The 26610-nt window shown below is 38.0% G+C and overlaps 4 protein-coding genes across 4 annotated transcripts, besides 2 other annotated features; 2 read left to right on the top strand and 2 right to left on the bottom strand.

Annotated features, from left to right (window-relative positions):
* Nucleotides 1-5849: 5849 nt before the first annotated feature.
* Nucleotides 5850-5859: a sequence feature (Short protein (VTN00DRAFT_4596, KAL2011878.1) was converted to a misc_feature.).
* A 61-nt stretch (nucleotides 5860-5920) lies between these two features.
* Nucleotides 5921-5994: a sequence feature (Short protein (VTN00DRAFT_4596, KAL2011878.1) was converted to a misc_feature.).
* Nucleotides 5995-13091: 7097 nt separating this feature from the next.
* VTN00DRAFT_4595 (uncharacterized protein) lies at nucleotides 13092-14167 on the top strand (the record flags this gene model as incomplete). The annotated part of the gene is made up of 6 exons (XM_069431035.1): nucleotides 13092-13150; nucleotides 13270-13289; nucleotides 13344-13535; nucleotides 13588-13781; nucleotides 13981-14106; nucleotides 14162-14167. 6 exons carry the CDS (start codon nucleotides 13092-13094, stop codon nucleotides 14165-14167), a joined length of 597 nt encoding a protein of 198 aa, XP_069290111.1.
* Nucleotides 14168-14760: 593 nt separating this feature from the next.
* VTN00DRAFT_4594 (uncharacterized protein) lies at nucleotides 14761-15810 on the bottom strand (the record flags this gene model as incomplete). The annotated part of the gene is made up of 2 exons (XM_069431034.1): nucleotides 14761-15636; nucleotides 15748-15810. The coding sequence occupies 2 exons, from the start codon at nucleotides 15808-15810 to the stop codon at nucleotides 14761-14763; spliced, it is 939 nt and encodes a 312-aa protein (XP_069290110.1).
* Nucleotides 15811-18470: 2660 nt separating this feature from the next.
* Nucleotides 18471-18785, bottom strand: VTN00DRAFT_4593 (uncharacterized protein; the record flags this gene model as incomplete). The annotated part of the gene is made up of 2 exons (XM_069431033.1): nucleotides 18471-18695; nucleotides 18762-18785. 2 exons carry the CDS (start codon nucleotides 18783-18785, stop codon nucleotides 18471-18473), a joined length of 249 nt encoding a protein of 82 aa, XP_069290109.1.
* A 6051-nt stretch (nucleotides 18786-24836) lies between these two features.
* On the top strand, nucleotides 24837-25280 carry VTN00DRAFT_4592 (uncharacterized protein; the record flags this gene model as incomplete). The annotated part of the gene is made up of 2 exons (XM_069431032.1): nucleotides 24837-24845; nucleotides 25062-25280. The coding sequence occupies 2 exons, from the start codon at nucleotides 24837-24839 to the stop codon at nucleotides 25278-25280; spliced, it is 228 nt and encodes a 75-aa protein (XP_069290108.1).
* Between the last annotated feature and the right edge of the window lie 1330 nt (nucleotides 25281-26610).

Below are 26610 nucleotides of genomic sequence, written 5' to 3'. Positions count from 1 at the left end.
AATTCTTAGTGCCATATTTTCTTTCTGTAAGTTTTTTTACCATATCTTCTAAATATAATTGTTATTGTAAGTTTGGTTGTCAGGCTAATTATATTAAATAGAATGGTTCTCCTGTTAAACATTCTTGTTAATATTGTTATTCTTATTATCTTCCTTGCATTATGGATTCTAAGAGTCACAACTGTTTGTCTTATACCCATCATGGTCAGAAATATGAGAAGCAATTCCATAGTAATAAGGAGTGGAATAATCTTAGCTGTTCTGAGAAACAAATCAACACTCAGTTAGAGGAGGTGGAGAACCAGATTAAGCTTTTTATGGCAAAGATTAAGTGCTTGCACAAACAGTATAAGTTTCTTAAAGAATATAGATTGAGAATATTAGATTATGATACTGCTGTGATGGACAAGTTGAATAAGGATAATCCCTTATCTGCTGAAGATCTTGCTGAGTTGGAATGCCTAGCCAATGAATATAAGGGTCACCCACAATCTGGGAATTCCTTGATGCTGGGTGACCCACAGCCTCTTAAGGGGCTTTCTCCAGGTTTTATTGCAGAGTTCCTGGCTTCTGGAAGTTCTAAGCAGAAGGCTTCTGGTGGTTCCTAAAGATCCTAGTAGGATATCCCCTGTGGATATTCCCTCTTGGATCAGCCTCTCTTCTTTTGGTGTGGCAGGTCTTCTGGTTTTGGGCAATCCAGGTTTCAAAGGTGGAATTCCTTGAGGAGTTTCTTGTATCCACCACAGTTTTCTATAAATTGTTAAGAATTCTTAAAGTTATCATAATCCTTCCATTTCAAAAGATATATAAACTGCCTATTAATTATGCTGCTGTTTAACACTTTCTCTACCTTATAGTCTTGATTATTGTCTGGATTCTCTGGTAGGATCTCTTTGGTCTTGGTAATCAGTTGGGTGTTCTCTGGTGCTAGTTCTAATAATGATATATAAAAAACTGGGTGTATCCATATAGTATCTGGCAATTTAAGGCAGAAATTGACCTCTTCTTTCTTTTCTTCAATTTTAAATAGGCCAATCTTCTTAAAATCCAATTTGTTATTTGGCCTTTTTGTCTTCACATTTTTTTGAAGGAGATATACTTTATCTCCTGCCTTCAAGTCTGATCCCTTCTTATAATGTTAATTATAGTACTTGGTGGTTTGGTATGCAATAAACTGAATATCTAGATTCAATTATTGGTGAAGCTCTTATAGCTGGTCAGCTTAGAGGATTCCTTTCTGTGTCAGAATCTTGTCTGATTTTGGTTTCTGGTAGGCTGACAGTTCAAACCTGTAGTTGGCATAGAATAGTGACTTCTGGGTAGTCTCATTCTTGGTGCTGTTATATGTGAACTGGGCCATAGGTAAAAGTTCCACCCAGTTATCTTATTGGTAGTTAATGTAACAGCACAGGTACTGTTCCAGGGTCTGATTTATCTGTTCTGTCTGTCCATCAGTCTGAGGGTGAGCTGTAGTAGAGAGCTTATGCTTGAAGCTAAGTTAGCAGATCAGGGTTTGTCAGAATTCTGAGATAAAGAGCTTATCTCTATCAGACATAAATTCTTCTAGCATCTTATGATTCCCAAAAATGATCTGTAGGAAGGTATATGCCAGCTCTTCTACATTAGATGCTTTCTTGTATGGCAGGAAGTAGGCATATTTGGTAAGTCTATCCACAATAACCAAGATGGAGTCATATATTATCCCTGTTAGAGGCTCCTTGGATACAGGTAGATCTGTAATGAAATCTAGTAATATGGATTGTCAGAGCCTTTCTGGGATGTCCAGATTCTGTAGGAGTCTATATGATGTATGCTGCACTGCTTTGCTTCTAATGCAAAGGTCATATTGCAACACTATATATCACACCATCCTTCTTAATCCTGGGAAGTAGAAGTTCTGGATAATCCTTTTAATAATTTTCTCTATCCCCTGGTGTCCATGAGCCAGGGCTTTGTGGATGTCTTTGATTAAGTCCTCCCTCAACTTGGCTGGAATGTAGATCAGTCCCTTAAATAGGATAATATCTTCCTCTTCTTTAGTTATGTTGAGATTATTCTTGATTTCCTTAAGCTCTTCTGCCATTGAATCCTTCTGGTATGCTTCCTTAATCTTTTCTGCCCATATATCAGGTCCTAGTCTTAGAGCAGGTGCAGCTTGCCTGTTCACTGTGAGGGTTCCATCAATCTCCTGCTGGAAAATCACAGATTGTGGAGAAGGCTCCCTCTCTTGATAATCTGATCTTCAGCTGAGCACATCTGCTCAGGCATTTTCTGAACCTCTTTGGTAGGTGATCTTGATGTTATAAGGAGCTAATTCCTCTGCCCACCTGATCTGTCTTCAGATCAAATCTTTGGTGATGGTGAAGTATGCCAGGTTCTTATGATCACAGTAGATCATAACCTGATGCTTTGCTCCTTCCAGGTAGTGTCACCATTCTCTTACTGCTGCCATGATGGCCAGAAGCTTCTTGTTATGAATGTTGTAATTCAATTCTGGTGGGGTTATCTTTTGTAAGTAGAAAGCAATTGGATACAGTTGTTCTTATTTATCAGATTGATTAATATATGCTTCTATTGTGAAGTCTGAAGTGTCTGTCTTAATAAAAATAGGTTTTTCTAGATCAAATATTTCCAAGACTGATGCTTCACAAAATTTCTGCTTAAGAAGATCAAATATCTTCTGTTGTTCTTTTCCCTATTCAAACTTCTGATTCTTTTAAGTGAGCTTTATCAAAGATTCTACAATCTTAGAGTAGTTCTATATAAACTTTTAATAAAAGTTGGCAAATCCAAGAAAAGCCTGTGTCTTCTTAACTGTTGTTAGCTTAGGCCATTCTTGTATGACTGTAACCTTTTCTTTATTTATTTTAATATGTTCTAAGAAGATTATGAAGCTAAGAAACTCTGTTCTTTAGGTGTGCTATTCATATTTTTCTGATGCAACTAAGAGTTTTCTCTCCTTCAGGGCTTCTAACACCTTCTGTATATATTATCTGTGTTCTTCTAAGATTTCTGAGTAGATAAGGATGTTGTCTAAATAGGCTATATAAAAGATATCCAGGTATTTCTATAGGGTATTATTGACCAAACTCTGAAAGGTTATAGACATATTGGTAAGATCAAATAGCATAACTATATATTTAAAATGTCCTAGTCAGATCCTGAAGGCAGTTTTCCATTCTTCCTCTTCCTTTATGTGCATCAGGTAATACCCTTCTCTAAGATCCAACTTGGTGAAGAACTTCACCTTCCACAATCTATCCTGCAACTCTGAGATGAGTGGTAAGAGGTAGTGATTCTTAACAGTGATATTATTAAGTTGATAATAGTCTATATAAAGTTAGAGTTTCCTATTCTTCTTTAGGACAAATAAAATTGGGTATCTAGCTGATGATGTGGAATGCTAGATATATCCTTATTTTAGGTTCTTTTTAACATACTCTTGAAGCATCTTATATGCCTTCTCCAAGAGTGGATAAATAGATTTGAACACCAGTTGTGCTCCAGGCTTCAAGGGTATCTTATAATTCTAAGACTGATGTTCTGGCAGCTGTTCTCTGTCTTATTCCTTAAAGACTTCTTTAAAGTCCCAGTATTCCTTTGGGACTGCTTCCATTCCAGTTAAAGGTGGTTGGTCCTTTCTCTGCTTTATGGATCTAATTATCAGATCTGGTGCTAGGGTAAGATATAAGACTCTCACTTGTTCTCTCCTTTTCCACATTCACATTATTATGTTCTGGGAGATCTCTTTAATCTCTACTGGCAGTTTTTCTTCCTCAGGATGCCCTTCAGGCCTTATATCTCTGTTGGATTCTTCTGCTAATTGTACTTTTCCTGTTATTCAGTCTATCTGTGGATTGTGTATCTTCAACCACAGTATCCCTAGGATTATATCATGTCCTGGCATCTATATGATATCAAGATTAATCTTTTTCTTATGCTGTCCTATCTTTAGGAAGGACTGGTCAATTTCTATCTGCACCTATCCTTCTTCATAGCTACTGGCAGATCCATCAATTGTAGATAACTGATACAGCTCCTTCTTTCCTGTGAAGGAGATCCCATTTCTGGTGACAAATATATTGCTGATAAAATTTCCTATAGCTCCACTGTTGATTATGATTCTTACTTTCTTCCTATTAATCTTGATAGTGATCACCAATTGTTTCAATAAGTCTATTCTATTGAGTGTTGTTCTGTTTTGCATGCTTGTAGCCAGATTCAGAAATCTAGATTAAGACTCCTGCAAGGGTCTCATACTAGCAGGATCCTCTAGTTTTTTGATTTCTTGGGGTCTTTTGGAAACCATCCTGTTATGTTCTTGGAGGCATAATGATTAGAGTAGTTGTTATTATAGCAGGCTATCTATGATAATTTAGCATGCTTGTTCCTTTCTGTAACCAATATCTGTTTCTAGTTGTCTTGTTTTCTGTCTGGACATTTTCAATCTATATGGTTATTCTTTCTGCAGTGGATATATAGCTTCTGCTTATAGCATTTTTTCTGTTTATCTATCTAGTTGGGATTGGGCCCTCTGACTTATCTGTTTGTTGTTCCCTAGGTGCTCTGTTCTCTTCTAGTCATATTATCTAGTTCCATGGCATTGCCTCCATTTCCTGTGTGTTAAGGGGCTTATTAAAAAGGATTAAATCATTGTTGCTTAGTCTATTGTTTGAAGAGTTAGTTGTCAATTTGGATTGCCATAAATATCAGATTATTAAGATTAGTTAGTTCCTCTGCTGCAAGGAGCCCATTCTTAACCTCCTCTTTCAGTCCTTAATAGTAGTGTTCCATAAGTGCTTATTCTGATCAGTCCCTAAGGAAGATTACTGTTTGTTGGAACTCTGTAATATAGTTAGTGACTGATATTTTCTGCTAAATGGATATGATAGTCCTGGTGGCCTTTTTTACCTTATCTAAATCCCTGAAGTTCTGTTTAATGTAAGTTAGGAATGCATTAAAGCTGTTGAAGATCTTAGTAGTTTCAGCTTATTATTATTCTGATAACCTTTTCAGGCAATCCTTTAGATAGGGGTTAAACCACTGGACTGTAGTGCTTTATAGGTAGATTGCTGCAAATATAATCTTTCTTTCTTTATTTGGGAATTTGTGGAGGTTGAAGAAAAAATAGAGCTTTAGCTGGGAGATAAATATCTGCAACTTTTTTCAGTTGCCATAGTAGAGATTGGGTTTTGCAATCTTGGTCTTAGAGTTGACATCAGGGTTAGTAGGGTCCTGGGCTGCAAGGTTTGATATATAGTTGGTGCTTGCCCCAGCCTGCTATCCCAGTAGGTGAATCTGTTTATGGAGTTGGTTATTCCTATTGATCTGATTTTGAAGCTTATCCTGCAGCTGGTTAACCTGCTCCCTAAGGATGATATTCTTATCAGTCTATTCTTGCAGCTGGTTCTCTAATTAATTAACTTAATTCTGTAATTCTCTAAGAACTCAAACAATCTTCTAAGGGGTGATGTTTTCCATTTTTGCTTCTTTCCCTGCTTGCCTTCTGCAAGAAAGATGGTCAAAGTATAACAACAGGTCTAGGACTTCTTAGGCAGAGGGCTATTAGATTTATCTTAAAGGACAGAAGATAAGGGAAAAGATAGATAATAGTTATTATTAACAATACTAACTCTAGGATTGCTATTTAAGTTGACCATAAGATCCTAATTCCTATGGTTAAGGAGTGTCCTTATATACATAATTTCTGACTATCATTCTGACTATCATTCTATGGTAGTCCTTCATGGTAGTAACTACCATCTTGACTACCATCTTATGGTAGTCTGTTATGGTAGTGACTACCATTCTGACTACCATCTTATGGTAGTTCCTTATGGTAGTTCCACATGACCAAGAGTATTTATCCAGTGGGGTAACTCCTGTCCTTATGCAAGTCCATGCTGATTGTAACAAGCAGCTCAGAATCCCACCAATGGCAATATCAGCTTAAAAACCAAGATTGTGAAACCTGATCTCTACTATAGTGATTAAAAGAAGCTGCAGACTTTTATTTCATAACTGGAGCTTTATTTTTTCTTTAACTCTTATAAATTCTCTGATAAAGAATAAAAGGTTATGTTTGCAGCAACCTACCTATGCAGCACAGCAGCAAAATAATTTAAACTATACTGGTGAGATTGTATGCAGAAGTCATCAGAATAGCAATAAATTAAGATTAGTAAAATCTTTAGTGATTTCAGAGTATTTCTAGCCAGAATAAAGCAGAATTTTAGAGACCTGGATAAGATAAAAAAGGCTATCAGAATTATTATGTCTATTCAGCAGAGAATATCTGTTACTAACTATATTACTGAGTTCTAACAATTAGCAGCTCTTCTTAGAGATTAATCAGAATATTCACTTATAAAATATTTGTTACAATCGGCATGGACAACATGGCCTTGCATAGGATGAGCATGCCACCCCACAGAGTAAGGAGATAAGAGTATCTCTGATCATGTGAAACTACCATAAGGAACTACCATAAGGTGGTAGTTGACAAAGGTAGTCACTACCATCAAGGACTACCATGAGATGATAGTCAGGATGGTAGTCAAAGAATCATGTATATAAGGGTGCTCCTTAACCATGGGGATCAGGACCCCATGGTCAACTCAAATAACAATCCTGATAGTAACATTGCTAGTAACAGCCTAATATATTTACCTTTTCCTCTTGTCTTCTGTCCTTCAAGATAAACCCAATATGCTTCAACCTAGAAGTTCTAGGTCTGCTGTTACACTTTGACCACCTTTCTTGCAGAAGGCAGGAAGGGAAAGTGACAACAGAACACTGTTACCCCTCCATGAAGATAGGAAGATGGAAGATATCACTCCCCAAGAAGTTTTTTGAGCCCTTAGGGAACTACAGAGACAAGTTGGTCAACTGGAAAATCAGTTACAGGAATGAACTGGTGAGAATACCACTCTTAGGGAACAGGTTAATCAGCTCCAGGGTGAACTACAGAATCAAATCAATGGGAACGCCCAACTCCAGGAACAGATGCAATGGCTAGGACAGCAGGCCCATGCAAATGCAACCCATATGGCCAACCTAACCCCCCAGAATCCTGCGGATAATGAAGTCAACTTGAAGACCAAGATTGCAAAACCCAACCTGTACTATGGCGCTACAGACTTTCATTTCACAACTGGAGCTCTATTTTTTCTTCAACCCTCACAAATTCCCTAATAAGGAAAGGTTATGTTCGCGGCAACCTACTTGCAAAGCACAGCAGCTCAATGGTTTAACCCTTACCTGAAGGACTGCCTGGAAAGATCACCAGAACAACAGCAAGTTGAGACCATTGAAACCTTTAACAGTTTCAACATATTCTTAACCTGAATCAAACAGAACTTTGGGGATCTAGATAAAGTAAAGAAGGCCACCAGAACCATCATATCCATTCAGCAGAGAATATTAGTTGCCAATTACACCACTGAATTTCAGCAATCAGCAGCATTCCTTGGAGATTGGTCAGAATGAGCACTCATGGAACACTACTATCAAGGACTGAAGGAAGAGGTCAAGAATGGGCTTCTCACATCTGAAGAACCAGATGATCTTAACAGACTGATACTCATGGCCACCCAGATAGATAACCAACTCTTTGAGTGTCAAACTGAGCAACAGCAATTCAACCCCTTTTGACAGGCTCCTTAGCATATAGGAAACAGGGGTGATGCTATGGAATTAGACAATGTGAATTGGGAGGACCAGAACCCCCAGAGAACAATAAACAGAAGGATCAGGGGCCCCAACCCCAACTGGATAGAGGAACAGAAGAAATACTATAAACAGAAGCTGTGCATCCATTGTGGAAAGAATGATTATCTAGGATGGAAATGCCCTGACAAGCTGAAATAAGACAATAAAAAACAGGTATCAATTACAAGACAGAACAAACATACCAAAACAGCCTGGACAACCTGCTATGATGACAATTGCTCAGCTCACCATGCACTCAAAATGGCAACAGGATGGTTTCCAAAGGATCCTAGAAAGTCAAAAAACTAGAGGACCCTGCCAGTGAGGGACCCTCACAGGAGTCACAAACCAGATCCCTAAATCCTACCACAAACACACAAAACAGTATCACACTTAATGAAACAGACTTGTTGAAACAACTGGTTATCACTGTCAGGATCAATGGCAAAAGAGCAAGGGCCATAATTAATAGTGGGGCCATGGGAAACTTTATTAGCTATACTTTTGTTACCAGGAATCAGATCCCCTTCACAGGGAAGAGGGAGCCATATTAATTATCCACAGTTGATAGATCTGCTAGCAGTTATGGTGGAGGATGGGTACAAATGGAAATAAATTAATCCACCTTGAGAATCAGACAGCATAAGAAGAAGATCAACCTTGATATCACATAAATGCTGGAACACAATATAATCCTGGGCATACCTTGGCTAAAGACGCACAACCCCCATATAGATTGGGTGATGGGGAAGGTGCAAATGGCAGAAGAACCCAACAGAGGTATAAGGCCTGAAAGGCAACCTGAGGGAAAGGGACAGCCAGTGGAAATCAAGGAAATCTCCAGAAATGCAATGGCATGAATGTTGAAGAAGGAAGAACAAGTAGGACTCTTGTATCTCACCTACACATCAGAATTGACTATTAGATCTATGGAACAAAAGGAAATCAAACTGCCTCTGAACAAGATGGAAGTGGTCCCAAAAGAATACTGGGACTTTGAGAAAGTCTTCAAAGAATGGGGCAGAGGACAACTGCCAGAACACCAACTATGAGATCACAAAATACCACTGAAATCTGGGACACAGCCAGCCTTCAAACTAATATACCCACTCTCAGAAAAGGCATATACAGCATTACAGGAATACATCCAGAAGAATTTGGAAAGAGGGTATATCTGATATTCAACATCACCAGCAGGATATCTGATCCTGTTTATCCCAAAAAAGAATGGGAAATTATGACTTTATGTGGACTATCATCAGCTTAACAATATCACAATTAAGAATCACTATCCTTTACTGCTCATTTTGGAGCTACAGAATAGATTATGCAAGGCCAAATACTTCATCAAGTTAGACCTTTGAGAAGGATATTATCTGGTCCACATGAAGGAAGGGGAGGAATGGAAAACCACCTTCAGAACCTGACTAGGACATTTTGAATATACAGTTATGCTATTTGGTCTTATTAATGCATCTGCTACATTCCAGAGCCTGGTCAACAATACCTTGCAGGAATACTTGGATATCTTTTGTATGGCATATCTGGATGATATCCTCATCTATTCAGAAATCTTGGAGGAACACAGGCAGCATATACAAAAAGTTCTAGAAGCTTTGAAAGAGAAGAAGCTCTCAGTTATATCAGAAAAGTGTGAATGGCATACCTAAAGGACAGAGTTCCTTGGTTTTATAATCTCCCCAGGATGTGTGGAAATGAATAAAGGGAAGGTAGCAGCCATTAAGGGATGGCCAGCCTTAACAATAATCAGAGAAGCACAATCCTTTCTTGGTTTTGCCAACTTCTACTGAAAGTTCATATGGAACTATTCCAAAATAGTAGAATCTTTGATAAAACTCACCTAAAAGGATCAGAAGTTTGAATAAGGAAATAAGCAGCAAGAAGCATTTGATCTTCTCAAACAGAAGTTTTGCAAGGCACCAGTTCTAGGGATCTTTGACCCAGAAAAGTCTATCTTTATGGAGACAGATGCCTCAGACTTCATCATAGGAGCATATATCAACCAATCTGATGAACAAGGATGACTGTATCCAATTGCCTTCTATTCACAAAAGATGACCCCATCAGAACTGAACTATGACATCCATGATAAAGAACTCCTGGCCATTATGGCAGCAGTACAAGAATGGCAACATTACCTGGAAGGGGCAAAGCATCAGATTGTGATATACTGTGATCACAGGAATTTGGCATACTTCACCACCACCAAGGAATTGACCTAACATCAGGTCAGATGGGCAGAAGAGTTAGCCCCTTACAATATCAAGATCACCTACCAAAGAGGTTCAGAAAATGCCCAAGCAGATGTGCTCAGTTAAAGACCAGACCACCAGGAGGAAGAGCCCCCACCATGGCCTGCAATCCTATAACAGGAGACTGATGGAACCCTCATCTTGGATAGGCAAGCTGCACCTGCCCTGCAATTAGGACTGGGCACCTGGACAGAAAAGATTAGGGAGGCCTACCAAAAGGATTCAATGGCAGAGGAACTCAGTGAAATTGAGAACAATCCCAATATAACTAAAGGGGAAGGAGACATCATCCTATTCTGAGGATTGGTCTACATCCCCACCAAGTTAAGAGAGGATCTAGTTAGAGACATCCATAAGGCTCCAGCTCACAGACACCAAGGAATAGAAAAGACCATTGAGAGGATCACACAGAACTTCTACTTCCCAGGACTTAGGAAAATGATGCAATGAATAGTATCACAATGCAACCTCTGCATCTGAAGCAAGGTGGCATAACATGCATCATATGGACTTCTGCAAAGTTTGGCAGCACCAGAGAGAGCTTGGCAATCTATATTGCTGGATTTCATCACAGACTTACCTGAATTGAAGGAACCCCTAACCAGGATAATATATGACTCCATTCTGGTTATAGTGGACTGACTGACCAAATATGCCTACTTCTTACTGTATAAGAAGTTGTCCAATACTGAAGAACTGGCATACATATTCCTATAGATCATTTTCAGGAATCATAGATTGTCTAAGGAATTTGTGTCAGATTAGGACAAGTTATTTATCTCAGGATTTTGGCAGACTTTGATGCACCAACTTGGTTCCAAATATAAGCTTTCAACAACAGCTCACCCCCAGACTGACAGACAAACAGAATGGATGAACCAAACCTTGGAATAATATCTATACTGTTATATTAACTATTAATAAGACAATTAGGTAGAACTATTACCTCTGGCTTAGTTTGTCTATAACAGTGCTAAGAATGAAACAACCTAAGAGTCATTGTTCTACACCAACTATGGATTTGAACTGACTGCCTACCAGGAACCAAAACCAAGCAAAGTCCTGGCCCAGAAGGGAATCCTTTAAGCTGACCAGTTAAAAGAACTCCACCAGCAATTAAGTCTTAATATTCAGTTTATTGCCTACTGAACTGCTAAATACTATAACTAGTACCATAAAAAGGGACTGGAATTGAAAAAGGGAGATAAAGTATACCTTCTTTGAAAAAATATTAAAATAAAGTGACCCAACAACAAATTAGATTTTAAAAAGATTGGACCATTTAAAATTGCAGAAAAGAAAGGAGAGATTAATTTCCATCTTAAATTGCCAGATACTATATGGATACACCCAGTTTTTCATATATCACTATTGGAATCTGCACCAAGAGACACCCAGCCCATTACCAAAACTGAAGAAATTTTGCCAGAAAACCCTGATGATGATAAGGACTATAAAGTGGAGAAAGTGTTAGACAGTGGCATAATTAATAGACAGTTTATATATCTTTTAAAATGGAAGAGGTATAATAACTCTAAGAACTCTTAGCAATTTATAGAAAATTGCAATAGATATAAGAAACTCCTTAGGGAATTCCACCTCTGAAACCCTGATTGCCTGAAACCAGAGGACCTGCCACCCTGAAGGAAGCAAGGCCAGCCCAAGGGGCAACACCTGCAGGATCTATCTCACTAAGACCTTTGCAAATTGCCAGGAACCTCTTGCTTGAGACCCCTGGAAGCAAGGAACTTCACAACAAAACCAGGAGAAAGCCCCTTAAAGAGCTGTGGATCACTGGGCCACCAACAACTCTTGTGTTCATTGGCTAAACACTCCAACTCAGCAAGATCCTCAGCAGATAAGGGATCATCCTTATTTGATTTGTCCATCACAGTGGTATTGTGATCCAATATCTTTAACCCACACTTCTTAAGAAACTTGCACTGTTTATATAAATGCTTAATTTTGGCAAGAAGAAGCTTAACCTGGTTTTCTGCCTTCTCCAGCTGAGCATTAATTTAATCCTCAGAATGGTGAAGATTATCCCACTTCTTATTGCTATGAAATTGCTTTTCACATTTTTGACCTTGACAGGTACAAGATGAACAGTTGCAACTCTTTGAATCTATAATGCAGGAAAGATGGTGAGAATAACAATATCAACAAGGATGCTCAACAGGAAGACCATTCTGTTCAATACAGTTAGCCTGGCAACCAAACTTGCAGTAATGATTGTATTTTGGAGGCATGACAAAACACTTACAAAGAAGAAGTTCAACACCAGGATCAGGGAGAGTGGCAAGATTTAAGTACTTTTTAGGACAAAAAGCTAGAAGAGGGGGAGTAGTGTTACAATCAGCATAGACAACATGGCCTTGCATAGGATGAGCATGCCACCCCACAGAGTAAGGAGATAAGAGTATCTCTGGTCATATAAAACTACCATAAGGAACTACCATAAGGTGGTAGTCAATGAAGGTAGTCACTACCATCAAGGACTACCATAAGATGATAGTCAGGATGGTAGTCAAAGGATTATGTATATAAGGGCACTCCTTAATCATGGAGATCAGGACCCCATGGTCAACTTAAATAGTAATCCTGATAGTAACATTGCTAGTAACAGCCTAATATATTTATCTTTTCCTCTTGTCTTCTGTCCTTCAAGATAAACCCAATATGCTTCAACCTAGAAGTTCTAGGTCCGCCGTTACAATAATCTTCAGGCTGAAGATTTTTAGAGAGGGAAGTAGTGTTACAGCACAGTCTAAAAACTATAAGCAGAATAGACAAGAGGGGAATTTTATTATAATCTATCTGGATTTTTTAATTTATCTGAATTCTTTAATCTATCTGTAACGACGGGCCTAGGACTTCTTAGGCGGAAGGCCGTTGGGTTTATCTTGAAGGACAGAAGACAAGGGAAAAGATAGATAATAGTCATTACTAGCAATGCTAACTCTAGGATTGCTATTTGAGTTGACCACAGGGTCCTAATCCCCATGGTTAAGGAGTGTCTTATATACATCCTGAGTTCTGCCCAGAAATACCTATCTGGTGGATCATGACTATGGATGGATCAAGGGTCATGTTGGATCAAGAGGTCGGATGGATCAAGGGCCCCGATGGATCATGGCCATTGCTCTTGATCCATTGTCACATGACAGGTCCTCCCCCTCACTGTCTTGTTGGAAATCCCTAGGCTGTGCCATAACACTACCCCCCCCTCAAAGATCTTCAGCCCAAAGATCCTTAGCTTATAACCCGGCTTTGTTTCTTCTGTGAGACTTCTGCTTCTTCTTTTCCGTAAGTATCTTCACATTATGTCTGGCAAACGCAAGCGAGGTAACCAAGGAACAGAACATTCATCCTTAGGTGCCAAGGTTGATCTTCTAGGTATCACTATGCCTGTTCCTTGTTCTCGGTGTCTTCTTTTGCGAGAGAAGGGAGAGGAGGTTGAATGCAAGGTGTATCTCAACTATTCTTGCTGTGGAGAATGTTGTCGGCAGGGTCATACACAATGTGATGCCACTGGGGTGGAGGATGCAGATTGTCTGACCCCTCTATTCATCTAGCTTGGTCCGTCTTTGCTGATCCTTTGTAGTTAACCAATTAAAGAGGGCTTTGGATAAGGCGCGTGCTGACCGGGAAGCAGCTTGTCGGGAGCTCAATGCTGCAATGGCTCGTTTGGCGCGGGTAGAGAAGCAGACTGATCTGCTGGAACGGCAAGGTGTCCTAATGTTGACAAAGAAGGCTCAGTCCGTGGAGGATCTTGAAGAATTAGAGCGTTCAGAGGCTGTATCTGAGGATGTTGATCCTGTTGAGGCTGAACATCTTTCTAAACAGACATGTTGAGAGGGTCTGGGTGCAGGCCCCTCCTCCTCTGGTGGGGGCCCGGGTGAGCCTGTTTCTCCTGCTGGGATTGGGTCCCCTGTGGACTATTCTCACGTGCCGTTCTGGGAATCCTCCCTTGATGCCTTGTTTGCTGAAGGCGTAGATCCTCTGGCTTCAGGCAATCTGGGTTTCAAAGGTGGAATTCCTTGAGGAGTTTCTTGCACCCACCGCAGTTTTCTATGGGTTGCCAAGAATTCTTAAAGTCATCATAACTCTTCCATTTCAAAAGGTACATGAACTGCCCATTAATTATGCCACTGTCTAACACTTTTTCTACCTCATAGTCTTGATCATCATCTGGATTCTCTGGTAGAATCTCTTCAGTCTTGGTGATCGGTTGGGCGTTCTCTGGCACTGGTTCCAATAATGATATATGAAAAACTGGGTGTATCCATATAGTATCTGGCAATTTGAGGTGGAAATTGACCTCTCCTTTCTTTTCTTCAATTTCAAATGGGCCAATCTTCTTAAAATCCAATTTGTTATTTGGCCTTTTTGTCTTCACATTTTTCCAAAGGAGATACACTTTATCTCCTGCCTTCAAGTCTGGTCCCTTTTTATGGTGTTGATTGTAGTACTTGGCGGTTCGGTATGCAATAAACTGAATATCTAGATTCAATTGTTGGTGAAGCTCTCTTAGCTGGTCAGCTTGGAGGATTCCTTTCTGTGCCAGAACCTTGTCTGGTTTCAGTTCCTGGTAGGCTGACGGTTCAAACCCATAGTTGGCATAGAACAGTGATTCCTGGGTAGTCTTATTCTTGGTGCTGTTATATGCAAACTGGGCCATGGGTAAAAGTTCCACCCAGTTGTCTTGTTGGTAGTTAATGTAACAGCGCAGGTACTGTTCCAGGGTCTGATTCATCTGTTCTGTCTGTCCATCAGTCTAAGGGTGAGCTGTAGTAGAGAGCTTATGCTTGGAGCCAAGTTGGTGGGTCAAGGTTTGCCAGAATCCTGAGGTGAAGAGCTTGTCTCTGTCAGACACAAATTCTTCTGGCATCCTGTGATTCCCAAAAATGATCTGTAGGAAGGTATATGCCAGCTCTTCTGCATTGGATGCTTTCTTGTATGGCAGGAAGTAGGCATATTTGGTGAGTCTATCCACAATGACCAAGATAGAGTCATATATTATCCCTGTCAGGGGCTCTTTGGATGCAGGTAGATCTGTAATGAAGTCCAGTGATATGGATTGCCAGGGCCTCTCTGGTGCATCCAGGTTCTGTAGGAGTCCATATGGTGTATGTTGCACTGCTTTGCTCCTGATGCAAAGATCACATTGTGATACTATGTGTTGCACCATCCTTCTTAATCCTGGGAAGTAGAAGTTCTGGGTAATCCTTTCAATGGTTTTCTCTATCCCCTGGTGTCCATGAGCCGGGGCTTCGTGGATGTCTCTGATCAGGTCCTCCCTCAATTTGGTTGGAACGTAGACCAGTCCCTTGAATAGGATGATATCTCCCTCTCCCCTGGTTATGTTGGGATCATTCTTGATTTCCTCAAGCTCTTCTGCCATTGAATCCTTCTGGTATGCTTCCTTAATCTTTTCTGCCCATGTACCGGGTCCTAGTCTTAGAGCAGGTGCAGCTTGCCTGTCCACTGTGAGGGTTCCATCAGTCTCCTGCTGGAAAACTGCGGGTTGTGGAGAAGGTTCTCCCTCTTGGTAGTCTGGTCTTTGACTGAGTGTATCTGCTCGGGCATTTTCCGATCCTCTTTGGTAGGTAATCTTGATATCATAGGGGGCCAACTCTTCTGCCCATCTGACCTGTCTTCAGGTCAACTCCTTGGAGGTGGTGAAGTATGCCAGGTTCTTATGATCGCAATAGATCATAACCTGATACTTTGCTCCCTCTAGGTAGTGCCACCATTCTCTTACTGCCACTACAATGGCCAGAAGTTCCTTGTCATGAATGTTGTAGTTCAATTCTGGTGGGGTCATCTTTTGCAAGTAGAAGGCAATTGGATGCAGTTGTCCCTGCTCATCAGGTTGATTGATGCATGCTCCTATTGCGAAATCCAAGGCATCTGTTTCAATGAAGATAGGTTTCTCTGGGTCAAAAATTCCTAAGACTGGTGCTTCACAAAACTTCTGCTTAAGGAGATCAAATGCCTTCTGCTGCTCTTCTTTCCATTCAAATTTCTGGTCCTTTTGGGTGAGCTTTGTCAAAGGTTCCACAATCTTAGAGTAGTTCCATATGAATTTCTGATAGAAGTTGGCAAATCCAAGAAAAGCTTGTGTCTCCTTGACTGTTGTTGGCTCAGGCCATCCTTATATGGCTGTGACTTTTCCTTCATTCATTTCAACATGTCCTGGGGAGATCATGAAGCCAAGAAACTCTGTTCTTTAGGTGTGCCATTCACATTTTTCTGGTGCAACTGAGAGTTTTCTCTTCTTCAGGGCTTCTAACACCTTCTGCATATATTGTCTGTGTTCTTCTAAGGTTTCTGAGTAGATAAGGATGTCGTCCAAATAGGCCATGCAAAAGACATCCAGGTATTTCCATAGGGTATTATTGACCAAACTCTGAAAGGTTGTGGGCACATTGGTAAGACCAAATGGCATAACTGTATATTCAAAATGTCCTAGTCAGGTCCTGAAGGTGGTTTTCCATTCCTCCCCTTCCTTCATGCACACCAGATAATACCCTTCTCTAAGATCCAACTTGGTGAAGAACTTTGCCTTCTGCAATCTATCCTGCAACTCCAAGATGAGTGGTAAGGGGTAGTGGTTCTTGACAGTGATATCATTAAGTTGGTGATAGTCCACACAAAGTTGGAGTTTCCCATTTTTCTTTGGGACAAACAAAATTGGGTATCCAGCTGGTGATGTGGAATGCTGGATATATCCTTGTTCCAGATTCTTTTCAACATACTCTTGGAGCGCCTCATGCGCCTTCTCTGAGAGTGGATAAATAGGTTTGAATGCTGGTTGTGTTCCAGGCTTCAAGGATATCTTATGATCCTAAGGCTGATGTTCTGGCAGCTGTCCTCTGCCTTGTTCCTTAAAGACTTCCTCAAAGTCCCAGTATTCCTTTGGGACTGCTTCCATTTCAGTCAAAGGCAGTTGGTCCTTTCTCTGTTCCATGGATCCAATTGTCAGATCTGGTGCTAGGGTAAGATACAAGACTCCCACTTGTTCTCCCTTTTTCCACATTCACATCATTGTGTTCTGGGAGATTTCTTTGATCTCCACTGGCAGTTCTTCTCCCTCAGGATGCCCTTCAGGCCTTATATCTCTGTTGGATTCTTCTGCCAACTGCACTTTTCCTGTTACCCAGTCTATCTGTGGGTTGTGCATCTTCAACCACAGTATCCCTAGGATTATATCATGTCCTGGCATCCATATGATATCAAGGTTGATCTTTTCCTTGTGCTGTCCTATCTTCAGGGAGGACTGGTCAGTTTCCATCTGCACCTATCCTCCTCCATAGCTGCTGGCAGATCTGTCAACTGTAGATAACTGATACAGCTCCTTCTTTCCTGTGAAGGGGATCCCATTCCTGATGACAAATGTGTTGCTGACAAAATTTCCCATGGCTCCACTGTTAATTATGGCCCTTGCTTTCCTCCCATTGATCTTAACAGTGATCACCAATTGTTTCAATAAGTCCATTCCATTGAGTGTTGTTCTGTTTCGCGTGCTTGTAGCCAGGTTCAGGGACCTAGACCAAGACTCCTGCAAGGGTCCCATACTAGCAGGGTCCTCTAGTTTTTTGATTTCTTGGGGTTTTTTGGAAACCATCCTGTCATGTTCTTGGAGGCGTAATGATTGGAGCAGCTGTTATCATAGCAGGCTGTCTATGGTAATTCAGCATGCTTGTTCCTTTCTGTGACTGATATCTGTTTCCAGTTGTCTCGTTTTCTGTCTGGGCATTTCCAACCCATATGGTTATTCTTTCTGCAGTGGATACACAGCTTCTGCTCATAGCACTTTTTCTGTTCATCTATCCAGTTGGGGTTGGGCCCTCTGACCTGTCTGTTTGTTGTTCCCTGGGTGTTCCATTCTCTTCTAGTCGCATTATCTAGTTCCATGGCATCGCCTCCATTTCCTGTGTGTCAAGGGGCTTGTTGAAAAGGATTGAATTGTTGTTGCTCAGTCCGTCATTCAAAGAGTTGGTTGTCAATTCAGGTCACCATGAGTATCAGGTTATTGAGGTCAGTTGGTTCCTCTGCTGCAAGGAGCCCATTCTTGACCTCCTCTTTCAGTCCTTGATAGTAATGTTCCATAAGCACTCATTCTGACCAGTCCCCAAGGAAGGTTGCTGCTTGTTGGAACTCCATGGTATAGTTGGTGACCAATGTTTTCTGCTGGATGGACATGATAGTCCTGGTGGCCTTTTTTACCTCATCCAAATCCCTAAAGTTCTGTTTGATGCAAGTCAGGAATACATTGAAGCTGTTGAAGGTTTTGGTGGTTTCAGCTCTTTATTGTTCTGGTGACCTTTCCAGGCAATCCTTCAGATAGGGGTCAAACCACTGGGCTGCAGTGCTTTGTAGGTAGGTTGCTGCAAACATGACCTTTCTTTCTTTGTTTGGGAATTTGTGAGGGTTGAAGAAAAAATAGAGCTCCAGCTGGGAGATGAATATCTGCAACTTTTTTCAGTTGTCATAGTAAAGGTCAGGTTTCGCAATCTTGGTCTTGGAGTTGACATCAGGGTTGGTAGGGTCCTGGGCTGCAAGGTTTGATGTATGGTTGGTGCTTGCCCCAGCCTGCTGTCCCAGTAGGTGAATCTGTTCATGGAGTTGGTTGTTCCCATTAATCTGGTTTTGGAGCTTGTCCTGCAGCTGGTTAACCTGCTCCCTAAGGGTGGTATTCTCACCAGTCTGTTCTTGCAGCTGGTTCTCCAATCAATTGACTTGATTCTGTAATTCTCTAAGAACTTGAACAACTTCCTGGGGGGTGATGTTTTCCATTTTCACTTCTTTCCCTGCTTGCCTTCTGCAAGAAAGGTGGTCAAAGTGTAACAACAGGCCTAGGACTTCTTAGGCGGAAGGCTGTTGGGTTTATCTTGAAGGACAGAAGACAAGGGAAAAGATAGATAATAGTCATTACTAGCAATGCTAACTCTAGGATTGCTATTTGAGTTGACCACAGGGTCCTAATCCCCATGGTTAAGGAGCATCTTATATACATCCTGAGTTCTGCCCAGAAATACCTATCTGGTGGATCATGACTATGGATGGATCAAGGGTCATGTTGGATCAAGAGGTTGGATGGATCAAGGGCCCCAATGGATCATGGCCATCGCTCTTGATCCATTGTCACATGACAGGTCCTCCCCCTCACTGTCTTGTCGGAAATCCCTAGGCTGTGCCATAACACTATCTATAGTTATAATTTACTGAATAGATATTTCTGAGCAGAACTCAGAATATATATAAGATACTTTTTAACTATAAGAATTAGAATTCTATAGTTAACTTAAATAGTAATTTTAATAGATAATATTACTAGCAATAGTCTATTTATTTATCTCTTTCTCTTGCTTTCTGTTCTTAAAATAAACTTAATAAGTCTCTGTCTAAGAAGTCTTAGATTTACTATTATATAAAACAAGCAGATTTAGCAGCTTAGCAAGGGAACTAACTATATTTTGCTTGCTATTAAAGCAATTTAATTAGATTAAATAAAAAGTATTTAAGTAGCTGCAAAAGTATATAATATAAAGTAATTTATATTAACCTACTATGTATATAGATGTTCTGCATATATTAATACAGAGCTAAATAGTTAAAAGCTTACTGCAACTAAAGAATCTATACTTATAAAATAGATCTTATCTATAGACTAATAGAGTCTACTGCCAAGAATTAATACTGTATAAAATATAGCTAGTCTTCTACTATTAAGCTAATTAAAATTCTCAAGCTCTCTTAGTAAGAAATAAATATAACAATTTATCAACTACTATAATAAGCTTAAATTAAAATACAGTTACAGATATAATTATTAATAGACTCTATATAAGAATTTAAAGGTTATTAGAGAGTAGTTTTAGTATGTTTTTAAGATTTTAATGGCGCTTAGTTATAATATTATTTAGCTAAAACTATAGTAGCTTGTTATACAGAATTAAAAGTATAAGAGAAAAAGAAAGAAAAGAATTTCCAGAGCTTTATACAATATAAAATATATAGACAAGTAGAACTAGCAGTATCTTAAAAATAAAGAAATACTTAATATTATCTATTTTACTATTTAGATGCCTACTATACTGTTATATTATTTTTCTCTTTATAAAAATATCTGTCTAAAGATATATAAAGTTAATTATACTGGCTTATTATTATCTGAATAATTATTTAATTCTTCTCTATTATTTTAGCATCTTAGCTACTTCTTTAAACATTATAGTAAGTTTAGCAGGTCTAAGTATTAATTATAAAAGTTATATAATTAGTAGAGAGATTTTTTAAAGTTCTCTGCTAAATACTAAGTCAGATTATTATTATAGCTTATTTATTTAATCTTATATTAAAACTTTCTCTAATAAAAATATACTGCTAGAATTTTCTTTACTTCTTACTTCTATTCTCTATTAATCTTAATAGAGAAAAGAGAATTTTTAATTTATTTTAAAAAAAAGTTAGTAATAGTCTTCTATAACTTGTTTAAAGAGAATACTAAATATATATAGATAGAATTAGAAAGATTAAGCTAGTAAGTATTACTAATTTTTTTAATAATATAGTATAGTTTTACTATTTAAAAGTTAAATAATTTATTTTTTAGTTCTTTATTAATATTTATACTAAATCTTTTATTTTAAACTCTGCTATTCTTCTATACTAATCTGTCTATTATTATTAGAAGTTTTAAGCTTTTTTAATTATTTTTCTAGTAAAGTTCTAAGTAGTTTTTAGCCTCTTAATCTATCTATATATATCTGTTCAGTTCAGCTATTTTATAGCAGATTGATCTGCTAGCTAAAAATGCTGCTAGTTAAAGAAAGTCTAGAAAATAATATTATAATTTAATAAAAAAAGAAACCTTTATTAACTTATAGAGTAGAATTATTATTATAAAATTTAAAATTAAAAGCTATTTAAATTAGTTATTTTAATAGTAGTTAATAAAGAGATAAAAATACTATATAATATATTAATTAATAATTTTAGTCTGCCTATTAGTCTGTGCATAGTCAGCAGTTAACAGTTTCAATTTAATATTTAAAATCTGACAGAATTTATTTTAAAAGTCTGAAATAAATTAAGAGCTGTAGTCTAAAATAATAGTATCTAAATGTTTTATTTACTAATAAATATATAAAATAAAAAGCTTTACTATATTCTATACTATAGTAGTTTTATAGTAGAGTATAAATATAGATTTTTTGTTTAAGTAATCTACTACTATAAAGGCAGTATTATAGCTATACTTATTTTTAAGAAAACTTTAAAAGTCTATTAATATATATTTTTAGAGCTGCTTAAAAATAAGCAGTAGCTGTAGTAGTTTAAAAGTCTTATTTTAAAAGTTTTAACTATATTAGTGTTATGATCAACACAGACAACAGGGACTTGCATGAGGATGGGCATTACCCTGCTGGATAAATACCCTTAGTCACATGGAACTACCAAGAGGAACTACCATAAGATGGTAGTCAGAATGGTAGTCACTACCATAACAGACTACCATAAGGTGGTAGTCAAGATGGTAGTCACTATCATGGAGGACTACCATGAAATGGTAGTAAAGATGGTAGTCAGGAATTATGTATATAAAGATGCTTCTTAACTATGGGAATTAGGATCCTATAATTAACTCAAATAGCAATCCTAGGTAACATTGCTAGTAATAACTTATTATCTATCTTTTCCTTGTCTTCTGTCCTTCAAGATAAACCCAACAATCCTCTGCCTAAGAAGTCTTAGGCCCATTGTTACACTTTGACCATCTTTCTTGCAGAAGGCAAGCAGGAAAAGAGGCAAGAATAAAGAATATTATCCTTCAGGAGATAATGCAAACCCTTAGAGAGTTACAGAACCATATTAGCAGGCTGGAAGGCCAACTGCAAGAACAGATCAGTGAGAATGCCTTCCTTAGAGAATGGGTTAACCAGCTGCAGGACAAGCTTCAAAACCAGATTAATAGAAACAACCAACTTTATAAATAGATTCATCTACTAGGATAGCAGGCTGGGGCAAGCATCAGTTATGTATTAAATCTTGTAACTCAGGACCTCATTAACCACAAGGTCAACTTCAAAACCAAGATTATGAAACCTGACCTCTACTATGGTAACTGAAAAAAGCTGCAGATATTCATCTCCTAGTTAAAGCTTTATTTTTTCTTCAATCTCCACAAATTCCCAAATAAAGAAAGAAAGATTATATTTACAGCAATCTATCTATAAAGCACTGCAGCTTAATGGTTTAACCCCTATCTAAAGGATTGCCTAGAAAGATTATCAGAACAATAATAAGCTGAAACCATCAAAACTTTTAACAGCTTTAATGTGTTCTTAAACCAGATTAAACAGAATTTTAGGAACTTGGATAAGGTGAAGAAGGCCATCAGAATTATCATATTCATTTAGCAGAGGATGTCAGTCATCAACTATATTACTAAGTTCCAACAAGCAGCAGCATTCCTTAAAGACTAATCAGAATAAGCACTTATAAAGCATTACTATTAAGGACTAAAGAAGAAGATTAAGAATGGGCTTCTTGCAGCAGAGGAACCAACTAACCTTAATAATCTGATACTTATGGCAACCCAGATTGATAATCAACTTTTTGAGTGATAGACTAAGCAATAATAATTCAATCCCTTTTAGCAAACCCCTCAGCACACAGGAAATGAAGATAATGCCATAGAACTAGATAATGTGACCAGAAAAGAACAAAACATACAGGGAGCAACAAATAGACAATCTAGAAGGCCTAACCCCAATTGGATAGATAAACAGAAAAAGTGCTACAAGCAGAAGCTATATATCCACTGCAGAAAAAATGACCATATAGATTGGAAATGTCTGAATAGGAAATGAGATAACTGGAAATAAATATCAGTCACAGAAAAGAATAAGTATGCTAAAATCTTATAGACTGCCTGCTATAATAATAACTGCTCTAATTATTACACCTCCAAGAATGCAACAGGATGGTTCCCAAGGAACCCCAGAAAGTCAAAAAACTAGAGAATCCTGCCAGTGTGGGACCCTTGCAGAAGTCTTAGTCTAGATCTCTAAATCCAACTATAAGCATACAAAACAGTACTACACCTAATAGAATAAACTTATTAAAATAATTAATAATCACTATTAGAATTAACAGAAAGAAAGTAAGAGCTATAATTAACAGTAAAACTATAGAAAACTTTATTAGTAATATATTTATTATCAGAAATGGGATCCTCTTTATAGGAAAGAAGGAACTGTATCAATTATCTACAGTTAATAAATCAGCCAGCAGCTATGGAGGAGGATAGGTACAGATAGAGACTGACCAATCTTCCTTAAGAATTGGACAACATAAGGAAAGGATCAATCTTGATATTATACAGATGCCAGAACACAATATAATCCTAGGAATATCTTAATTAAAGATATACAACCCACAGATAGATTAGGCAACAGGAAAAATGCAACTGGCAGAGAAACCCAATAAAGATATAAGGCCTGAAGGGCAACCTAAGGGAGAAGAGGAACAGCTAGTGGAAATTAAGAAGATTTCTCAGAATACAATAATATGAATATGGAAAAGGGGAGAATAAGTAGAAGTCTTGCATCTCACCCTCACATCAGAATTGATGATTAAATCTATGGAATAGAGAAAGGACCAACTGCCCCTGAAAGGAATGGAAGCAGTCCAAAGGAATATTAAAACTTTGAAGAAGTTTTCAAAGAATAAGGCAGAGGACAGCTGCCAGAATATCCATCTTGGAATCATAAGATATCTCTAAAACTGGGAACACAATCAGTGTTTAAATCTATTTATCCACTCTTAGAAAAGGCATATAAGGCACTGCAAGAGTATGTTGAGAAGAACCTGAAATAAGGATATATCCAGCATTCCATCTTACCTGCTGGGTATCCAATCTTGTTTGTTTCAAAGAAAAATGGGAAACTTTAACTTTATATGGACTATCATCAACTTAATAATATTATAGTTAAAAATCACTATTCTTTATTACTTATCTCTGAGCTGCAGGATAGATTGCAAAAGGCAAAATACTTTACCAAGTTGGACCTCAGAGAGGGATATTATCTGATACACATGAAGGAAGGGGAAGAATGGAAGACTGCCTTCAGGATCTGGCTAGGATATTTTAAATATATAGTTATACTATTCAGTCTTATTAATATATCTACTACTTTTCAGAGCTTGATCAACAATACCCTATAGAGGTATCTGGATGTCTTCTATATGGCATATCTAGATGATATCCTCATCTATTCAGAAAATCTGAAGGAGCATAAACAGCATATATAAAAGGTTTTAGAAGCCCTGAAGAAAAAGAGACTCTTAGTTATGCCAGAAAAATGTGAATAACATACTTAGAGGATAGAGTTTCTTAGCTTTATAATTTCCTCAGAATATGTTGAAATGAATGAAGGAAAGGTTGCAGCCATTAGGGGATAGCCTGCTTCAACAATAGTTAAAAAGATATAGGCTTTTTTTGGTTTTGCCAACTTCTACCAGAAATTTATATAGAACTATTCCAAAATTATAGAATCTTTGACAAAGCTTACTTAAAAGGATCAGAGGTTCAAATAGGGAATTAAGCAGTAAAAGATATTTAATCTCCTTAAGTAAAAGTTTTATGAAGCACCAGTTTTGGGAATCTTTAACCTGGAGAAGCCTATCTTTATGGAAATAGATGCTTCAGACTTCATCATAGGAGCATGCATTAATCAATCTGATAAGCAGGGATAATTGCATCTAATTGCCTTTTATTTGTGAAAGATAACCCTATTAAAACTGAATTATGATATCTATAACAAAGAACTTCTAGCCATTATGGCAGCAGTGCAAGAATGATAACATTATCTGAAAGGGGCAAAGCATCAAGTTGTGATATATTATGATTATAAGAATTTGGCATACTTCACTACCACCAAAGAATTGACCTGACAATAGATCAGGTGGGTGGAAGAGTTAGCCCCCTATGATATCAAAATCACCTACTGAAAAGGCTCAGAGAATATCCAAGCAGATGTGCTCAGCTGAAGACCAGATCACCAGGAGGAAGAGCCTTCACCACAGCCTGTGATTTTGCAGCAGGAGGCTGATGGAACCCTCACTCTGGATAGACAAGCTGTGCCTGCCCTGCAACTAGGACCAGGTACATGGGCAGAAAAGATTAAGAAGGCCTACCAGAAGGATTTAATGGCAGAAGAACTTGGAGAAATCAAGAATGATCCCAATATAACCAAAGAGGAAGAAGACATTATCCTATTCTGAGGATTGGTCTATATTCTAACCAAGTTAAGGGAAGACCTAGTCAGAGATATCCACAAAGCCTCAGCTCATGGGCACCAGGGAATAGAGAAGACTATTAAGAGGATTATCTGGAACTTCTACTTCCCAGGATTAAGAAGGATGGTGCAGTGTATAGTATCACAATATAATCTTTGCATCAGGAGCAAGACAGTATGGCATACACCATATGGACTTCTGCAGAACCTGGATGCCCCAGAAAGACTCTGACAATCAATATCATTGGACTTCATTACAGATCTACCTATGTCCAAGGAACCTTTGATAGGGATAGTATATGACTCTATCTTGGTCATTATGGATAGACTTATCAAATATGCCTACTTCTTACCATACAAGAAAGCCTCCAATGCAGAAGAACTGGCATACACTTTCCTACAGATCATTTTTGGGAATCATAGTCTATCAGAAGAATTTATATCCAATAGAGATAAGCTCTTTATCTCAGAATTCTGGCAAATCTTGATCTGCCAACTTGGCTCCAAGCATAAGCTCTTAATAACAGCTCACCCATAGACTGATAGACAAATAGAATAGATAAATCAGACTCTGGAACAGTACTTGTGCTGCTATATCAACTATTAATAAGATAACTGGATGGAACTCCTACCTATAATCCAGTTCACTTATAACAGTGCCAAGAATAAGACAATCTAGAAATTACTGTTCTACATCAACTATGGATTTGAACCAATAGCTTACTAGGAATCAAAACTAAGCAGGATTTTGGCCTAGAGGGGAATCCTCTAAGCTGATTAACTGAAGGAGCTTCACCAGCAACTAAATTTAGATATTTAGTTTATTGCCTACTGAACTGCTAAGTATTATAATTAGCATCATAAAGAAGGATTAGAGCTAAAAATAGGAGATAAAGTATATCTTCTTTAAAAAAAATATGAAAATAAAATAACCAAACAACAAATTGGATTTTAAGAAGATTAGATTATTTGAAATTAAAGAAAAGAAAGGAAAGATCAATTTCTGCCTTAAATTACCAGATACTATATGGATACACCCAGTTTTTTATATATTATTATTGGAATCAGCACCAGAGAACACCCAATTAATTATCAAAACTGAAGAGATCCTACCTAAGAATCTGGATAATAACAAGAACTATAAAGTGGAGAAAATATTAGATAGTGGTATAATTAATAGATAGTTTATATATCTTTTAAAATGGAAAGAGTATAATAACTCTAAGAATTTCTAATAATCTATAAAGAACTGTGATGGGTGCAAGAAACTTCTCAGAGAATTCCACCTTTGAAACCCAGATTGCCTGAAACCAGAA

This window comes from Thermoascus crustaceus (genome assembly GCF_041956765.1).
Source record: "Thermoascus crustaceus strain CBS 181.67 unplaced genomic scaffold VTN00scaffold_2, whole genome shotgun sequence".
In the NCBI taxonomy this organism is placed as follows: domain Eukaryota; kingdom Fungi; phylum Ascomycota; class Eurotiomycetes; order Eurotiales; family Thermoascaceae; genus Thermoascus; species Thermoascus crustaceus.
Note: the sequence above shows the minus strand (reverse complement) of the source record. Positions and strands in the feature narration are given on the sequence as shown.